The sequence below is a fragment of the Apaloderma vittatum genome, unplaced genomic scaffold (assembly GCF_000703405.1).
Source record: "Apaloderma vittatum isolate BGI_N311 unplaced genomic scaffold, ASM70340v1 scaffold11381, whole genome shotgun sequence".
Taxonomy (NCBI): domain Eukaryota; kingdom Metazoa; phylum Chordata; class Aves; order Trogoniformes; family Trogonidae; genus Apaloderma; species Apaloderma vittatum.
In genome coordinates, this window is record NW_009697378.1 from 417 (window position 1) to 8,325 (window position 7,909).

General features: G+C 42.0%; 2 protein-coding genes across 2 annotated transcripts in view; one reads left to right on the forward strand and one right to left on the reverse strand.

Moving 5' to 3' along the window:
- Nucleotides 1–1,241: 1,241 nt before the first annotated feature.
- Nucleotides 1,242–2,261, forward strand: TSSC4 (tumor suppressing subtransferable candidate 4). The gene has a single exon (XM_009877617.1). It carries the CDS (start codon nt 1,242–1,244, stop codon nt 2,259–2,261), a length of 1,020 nt encoding a protein of 339 aa, XP_009875919.1.
- Nucleotides 2,262–5,525: 3,264 nt separating this feature from the next.
- The window catches only part of TRPM5 (transient receptor potential cation channel, subfamily M, member 5), a 31,768-nt gene continuing 29,384 nt past the window's right edge, over nt 5,526–7,909 (reverse strand). Inside the window, exons 22-24 of the mRNA XM_009877618.1 lie at nt 7,711–7,783; nt 6,659–6,746; nt 5,526–5,626 (exon numbers count right to left, since the gene is read on the reverse strand). Of these exons, the coding sequence (XP_009875920.1) occupies nt 5,526–5,626; nt 6,659–6,746; nt 7,711–7,783 (262 nt within the window). The remainder of the gene's footprint in view (nt 5,627–6,658; nt 6,747–7,710; nt 7,784–7,909) is intronic.

Below are 7,909 nucleotides of genomic sequence, written 5' to 3' on the forward strand. Positions count from 1 at the left end.
CGTATTCGTGGTGTTAGCACTGAGCAGCACGTAATGCTTGCTGTACATAAGTATTAATTTTACTTTTTCTTATCTGCATTTAAAACCGTTCATTTAGTAGCGATGTGCTGCCCATGTGAATTACAGTTTTATTTTTTTTAAACCCTCTGTGTTCTACAGAATGAAGTTGGCAACATGAGTGTAGAGACTGAGTAAATACGGTGGGGTCTGCCTTATTAGGCTGTGTGTTGTTCTTTTGCCCCAAATCCAGGAATATCCATAGACTTTTCTACTGGCACGAGTTTGTGTCAGATTTAGAACTCAGTTCTGCAGCTTTGGATGATTCAGGGGGAAGGAATTATTTTTAAAGCTCGTTTCAAAACTACATTTCCAGTATCGTGATGGAAATGTTTGTTTTCTAGGCTGGAAGTGCTGAGATCTTTGGCTTTAACTGGCCCTCGGGAGGGGAAGCTGACTCAGTCTCAAGAGAAAGTGAGTGACTAACAGACTTTTCCGTGTCTGTTTACTGCATCGTTTCAGAACCTATAATTAGGCAGTTGAGCTTATTGTAATAATATATTAGAACTGTTTCTGTAATTCATGTTTTTTGCAAGCTGAACTGAGGTGAGCGTTCGCCAACTCTGTTTCTGATTGCCCAGCAAGTGTGACCATCAGCTGACTCAGTTCTGCAAGGTTCCCTTCGAAGCAGGTGGTGAAGCACAGCAATCGGGTATTCCAGCTGCTGCTGGAAGTCAGGCTTCAAACCACACACCATTTTCTTAACTGAGCGATGTGTTTTTGTGGATTTGTGCAGCATGGTAAGTGCAGGGTGTAATTTGGAGAGGTCACTGCTGTCTCTTGGAACGTGTGAGATGGTTCTGGAGTATTCAAATTCTGTTAGTAATTGGAGCTACTGTAACCTTTAATGAAATTTGGCGTGTATTACGATTTTTAATTACTTCTTATTCTTGTAGTGAGTCTTGTGGAAGTTTTTAATTTTAACGTGCATTCCTTCCTTAAGTAATGCTTCTATTTCAAGCAAAACTGCTCAGGAATCCCTAAAGTAGCGCTGCCTGTTACATTGCACTAATAATGATTTTGCACGGCACCAAATGATAATCTCGTGCCTGGTTCTCATTTCACAGCTGATTTTTTTTGCTCCTTTGTACTCTAGGCACTAAACTCTCTGGGTGTTTGGAAGCCTGTCCTTGCTGCTGTTCCTGGGCCTACGTGCAGGACCTCCGTGGAGTGACGGCTCAAAGATGGGAGATCAGGACGCCGGTGAACCCTTCCTGGGCATAGTGGCTGGCGGTGCCACTGACTACGAAGGAGCTCTGCCCTCCGACACGGTGTCGCTCAGCGACTCCGATTCTGATGATCTGGGGTTACCAGATGAGGCAGAAGTTGATACAATATCTCCTGAGGAGCCATCTGTAGATGATGGGGATTACAGACCAAGAGAGACCTCCAACTCTTCAAACAGCAGTCACAGATCTCCTGTCCAGCCGTTCCACCTGCGGGGCATGAGTTCTACCTTCTCTCTCCGTAGCCAGAGCATTTTTGATTGCCTGGAAGAAGCAGCCAAGTTGTCTGTGCCCTCACTGGCCGAAGACAACGTTGTTGATGGGAGGTTTAAGCGCCCGTTGCCTCCAACCACGGTGTCAGAAAACCTGGGGAAGCAAGCCAAACCAGCGCAGGCTCCCAAAAGCTCCCCTGCAGTGCCTGACTACGTGGCACACCCAGAGCGCTGGACCAAGTACAGCCTCGATGGAGTTTCAGAGTCTAGTGACAAGACAAACAGGGCAGTGGCCATGGAATTTCTAGAGGGTTTGAAGAAAAGAGGAGGGGAACAAAGCTCCCAAGATAGCTACACCCCATATTTCAACCAGGACCCTTCCAGCTGTGGAGCTGGGAGGATTGTCTTCACCAAACCAGCCAAAAGGGGTGTGGATGGACTGGAAAAGAACGCATCAGCAGGGGAGGATGATAAGAAACACATGAAAATAGATCTGAAAGGAAAATCTTTGAAGAAGACTGATGACTCGCGAGAGGAAGATAAAGTGGAGCTGAGGCACTTAGATGGTGGAAGTGGAAGGGCAGCAGAGGAGGAGGAGTGTGTGCTAGCGGGCAGCCTCGGTACAGAAGATAAGCTCCCTGCGAGGTTTGGTGGCGCAGGTGAAGAGCCATCGGTAGAAACAGTTGGATTCCATTGCAGTAAGAAGAAGAACAGGAAAAATTTCCGCCTTAAAGTGGATGATGAAGGGGAGGAGGAAGAGTCCTGAAGGCTGGAGCACTCTGGAAACATCCAAGGACTTGTATTGTCTTTGAGTACGTTTGGGTTTGTCTCTGACATTTTTTCTTTCTTCTGGTCTGGAAACCATGTGATAGCTTTTTGTCTAATAGTTTGCATCATAACCACTATTGTTAGGACTTAAGCTGCCTAAAATACATTCCAGACTTTTTGTTCGTGAGAAGCCTGTGGGCACAGGATAGTTGCACCCTAGCAAAAGAGAATAAGGTGTGCTTTGTTTGCCTGGGCAGCGCTGGGGGACGTGCTCGGGAGCTGAAGTAGCGAAGGAAAAAGATGCATTAGCTAAAAGGCAGCAAGGCTTCCTGCTAACCCCCAGATTTAGAGCTGTTCCCAAATTCTGAAGAACCCTGCAACAAAGATGATGAGCTCATTATGTAGAGATTTACAGTCTCCCACTAGATGTGATTTTTTTCCTGGTCCTGTCCCAGGGAGGAAAACTTATTTTTAGTACGTCCTCCTCTGCTTGCTACTGAGAGCAAAAGCACAACGGTGCCTGGTTGTGGGCTCTGAGGGCCTAGGTGGGAACTGGCAAAAACAATATCATTTTTTGTAAGGTTGGGTTAATAACTTACCCTATTTAGCGTTACATGGTAAAGATTTAAAAACCCAGGATGGCTTCAGCAAAGTCTCCCCCCGGTCAGAACTGGCCACAGCTTCATCCTTCAGTTGGGCAGCAGCTTTTCCTCTTACTGGTATGACGTGATGTGCTGGTTCTCGGCCCGTGGGTGTGTGTGTCCTTCCCAGGCCGTGCTGCTGCCACAAGGATTCCCTGGGTGGGTTTGGTGGGAATGAGGGGTTTATACCAGCACTGGGTACTTTTCTAGTTTTTGGGTTTCAGTAAACTTTCAGTTGTCGTTCGATTTTTATTTTTATTTTTTTCCATCTCTTTGAACCACCCTGACTAACGCAGCTATGGGAGTATTGACAAATACTCAGTTTATTTGATTTGAGAAATGTCTTGAAAATCTTCTAGAATGTTACTCTAAGCTTACAGTCCTGTAACTTCTCCCTCAAGTCTTGTGTTTTAGATTCTAAAATTTTGAGTTTTAACACTCCCAATCTTTTAACAACGTACAGAGAATCACCTCAGGGTGAATCACCGCATACCGTGAATCACATTGTAATGAATGTCAAATATAGTTGTTTTTCACACAGAATCTAAAGAAATCTTGTAAATAAGGCTGAAAGATTAAATTCTTTGAAAGATTATACTCAAATTAGTTCGGGTCCATTTGGACTGATATTTTTTTTTGCCACTATTCTAGATTAACCAGCCCCAGTTTTGGTGTCTCTAATTGTGCAGTGAAAGATTACCTCTTTAGAATTTGTGATTTTTCTTGCTAGACTGTGCTTGCTCAAACTCAGAAGGATTTTTGAGGAGGTTACTTCCTTGGGGAGGGTGTCAGCATCTTATCAATAATTGATTGGGAGGTCCAAACCATTTGAGTTTTTGTGTTTGAACATGTGCAGCAGAAGCAGAAAACAACACAGATTGAATAATGCTGCTCCATCTTCTGAAATTCGCTTTTAATTGTAAAAGCAGAATGCATTTTCTCATCAGTATACAGTTTGATGAATATTAATTAACGGGTCATTGCCAAATAAATCAGTATTTCCAGTGAGTGTGAGGGGATGTAACAACAATTCCAAAAGGATAAATTTTGGTTTCCAGTGGATAATTAATGTCCCGATCGCAATTCAAATAGTAGCTGCTTCAGAGTGGAAGCTCCTGCCAGGAGCAGGGCATGCTGGTTGTAAGATACACATTATTTCCTAACAAAAAAATGTAGCTTGGTACAAACTTTCTGGTTTTATAACTTCTGCTTGCTTGGGGTGAAGAACAGGTAGGACGGCACTGAAATTCCATTTCTGTTGATGGGGTCACTGAGGTCTGGAGCTGAATAAACTGGACAAATAACTATTTTACGACATTGTAACAAGATTAATATCTATTAATAAAAGATGCAGGTTGGAAAGGTATTTTTATCAGATCTGAGAATCTTTTTTTCCTGCCTTTGGTAACCGAAAGCTATTGCATGACCTACATTTATGTTGCAAAGAAGCAGCATTTATATGTGAGGAAATTAAGTTCAGTTGAAGCTTATTGGTATAAGAAGGACCACAACCCAGTACTTCCCCCTTCCTTTGCTGTTTATATTATTCCAAAGAAATTTTCATTTAAAGGATGGTAGTAATACTCATTTTATTGGTGTATCTTTTCCTACAAAACTCTAATAAAGGCAGCTAGCTTTTGTATGCTTAAAATGCGCATGCCAGTGTAAATAATGAAAAGGAAAAAAATCACCGACGGTCCAAATTCCTCATTAATAGGAAAATTCTTGCTAAACGTTCTTGCTTTAAAGTCCGTGATTTTTTTTAATTTTTTTTCCTGACCTTTGAGAGACTTTAAAAGTAAAATGAAAAAACTACTGGGTGTTGATGTGGTGTCCGTGGGGCACGATACGTAAAGGCAAAGCCCCTGTTACCGGCAGCTACGAGCCGGGACTGAAGAAGAGCGAGCTGGGGAGGGTCACCCGCTCGGTGTTTGGAAGGTGACAGGAGGCTGTCCTGCATTTGAGCATCGCTCCGTGAGATTCCAGCCTCGGGATGAGGGAGGAGCCCTCCGTGAGGAACACAAGCAGAGGAACGCCTCGTGGGGCCAGCGTGGGAAGAGAAGGCGGTGAGTGGGAGCGTTGGAGGGTTGTAAGAACTCCAGAACGGTACGGGCTGTAACGGTGCCGTATCCCAGGCCCTTTCCTGTGGAAACTATTTATTGATTTCCTTTCTAAGCAACTGAGAAGTATGAGCTGGCTTTCTTGGCCAAAGCACTGGCTGATTTCCTAATGCGTAAGCGATCACCTTTCAAAAGGGAGACTCCCTTGAACCGAGAAACGCGGAAACTGGTGATGGCGGTGGGCTGAGGGTAGTAGTTGAGGGTAGAGTTGGAGAGAGATTGTCTTTAGAAAATTCAATGTTAAGAGTCATCGAGCAAGTTTTTAGTACAATTTGTGAAATGGAGTTTTGGAGAAAGGACCGAGCAATACGGGAGCAGGAGGGAAGAAGAAAGCCCAAGAAATAGGAGGAGGACCAAGAAGGGCTCGGTAGTGTCAAACATCAACGGTGTTTGGCATAAAGGCTTTGAGAGCTGGGCTTTGGGCTGTCAGGAGATTAGGATTTTATTTCTACAGGTGTTCAGTGGGACAACAAGTTTAATTCAAAGAAATGAGAATCGAATTTAATTATCGATGTATGCGATGTCGGCATCGGACTGATCTGCGTGCTCTTCTCTTTCACTTCTTTCTGGCAAAGGCGCTTCTGTGCTGGCATTCACCGCACCTGACAGGGTTGTAAAAGCCAGGTGCTTGTTTAAGAGCCTTGGGACAAGTGGCACATAATAAATGCTCAAGAAACTTTAAAATGTTGAAAATAGTTGAAAATAATCCACAATTAAAAGATACTGTAGATTCTATTACTTTGCATTTGCTCAGTAAATGGTAAAAAGAGGTTCTTATTTTTCGGCTATCGAAGTTCAATTTTTATGCAGTTGCAGTATTCAAATGTCTGGGGAACATACTACGGGATAGTTTTTCTGACTGGAATGTTGATAATGAAGCAATTTACATATGTGTTTTATAAGCTTCTAAGAATTAAGTCAAGTTTGAGGTTAGTTTGAGTGACTTGGCATCTTGTCACGTCACAACTTTGAGTTTCCAGCTACTTCTTTTTCCCGTGTAGTATCTATAATGTTCAGTTTATGAGTTCTGGAGGGCTACTCATGTAAGAGATAGTAATAAGGATTTCTTGAAATAGATCATTAAGAAGAATATCCAAAATCTTTATTGTGCTGGATATCCTGCAGTTGTTGAGAAATAGTCTGTGTCTGTTATAGTTCTCTAGTGTTTTTTAACGCCAAACAGTGGAGCCCTGGGACACAGGACGTGATGTTTAACTGATGGAAATTGTTGCAGCTCTGAAGGCAAATGAGCTGTGTTGATTACATAAAGTAGGAGGCTTGCTAAACTTTTATTTTAGTGATTACTTTTATCCGTATGAAATGTTTTGGTAATACTTTGGTAGTACTATCTCATTGACTCAAGAAACCCCCAAGACAATTCTCTTGGGGAACCCTGTGGCAAATAGATGCTTATTTACATGCTGAGAGTTGGGTGAGGTCATTCTACCTCACACTAAGGGACAGTCCTTTCCCCAGAGCTTTTAAATACGTTTTGCAAAAGGTAATTTTTTCATTCTAAAGTATGAATATCCTGTTCCTTCTTCATATTCTCTTTTTTTATTTCCTTGCATTTTTTTAAACTAAATTGTTTGGCTGTATTAATTAGCTTTTCCATGATGGTTTGCAATACTTACGTATGTTTGGAGCTGGTGGGTTGCACAAGAGGTTGGTTTTGGTTAAAACCTCTGCCACTGAGGAGATAACAGCTGTACAATAGCAAATCTGCAAAACAGGTTTTTACATCATCTAATTTTTGTGATTCTTTATCCATTCCTAAATTTGCAAGTAAGATAATCTAGGTGGCAGACTGAAGCATCACCAGAGATGCCATGTATGCTGCTTATTTCTTTAAAGAAATAGTTGAACTGTCTTGGAGGAGGATTCATATTAAATACCTTCCCTTTTTTTGTGAGTCTATCGCATTATCTCAAGCTGGCACAAATTTATTAAAGCATTTCTTGTGTGTTTCTGTTGGACCTATGTTTAGTATCAACATTGTTCATTGAATAGCATAACTTTTTTCAGGAAGCCATAAAATGGATAAGAAAGAGGAGGGAAACCACAGTGGGAATATTAAGATAAGGAACTTTCAAGCAAGGCCAGAATTACACTGGAGAGTTCTAGGGACAAGGAAAACAATAACAGTTGTTCTACGTAGCACATGGTAATGCTGAGACTATTTTAAAAAAAATAAAATGTTTGTTTATCTTTAAGGGTTTATGATCAAAAGCTCAGGATAGGGTTTCCTTCTATTATTTGTGCTGCATGTTTGTATGCTAGACACTTCCTTTTGAGATATTGGTATCTATCTAAGAAAATTAGAGAAACTTCTGTCGGGGAAGATAGCCTAGGTCAGATCAGACAGAATATGGGTATTTTCAAAGTTGGCACTTTTAAAGAAAGAAAAGCTCAGGAGAAGAACGGAGGGGGGAAGCATTTGCTTCCAGAAGCATCTTAACAAAGGAGATGAATGCTTCTCAAACAGACTAGCAAAGAGAGCAAGAAATACTGTATTCCCCTTTCTCCCAGAGGTCAGAAATGTTTCTTAATGTATGTTTGAAACCATAACACAGCCCCATTTCTTCTGCCCTTTATCCCTAAGCAGGGTCTGCCAAACCACTATTAAATGAGAGAAGCACGGTCAAATCCTAATGTTGATAGAAATGCTTGTAAAACTATGACTTACCTGGTCTTCTATAACTTTAAACCGCTTTTCTTGTTCTTTCAGTCCACTGAAATATTTAGACAAATTATCCACCCTGCGGAAACAAAGCAGACACCTAAACCACAAACCCCACATAACTTCCTAGAGCCACGGCCCCTTGCTCGCAGTCCTGTGCTGCTGAGACATCCCAGAGCCCCCTAAAACTTTTGTCCTTTCGAGG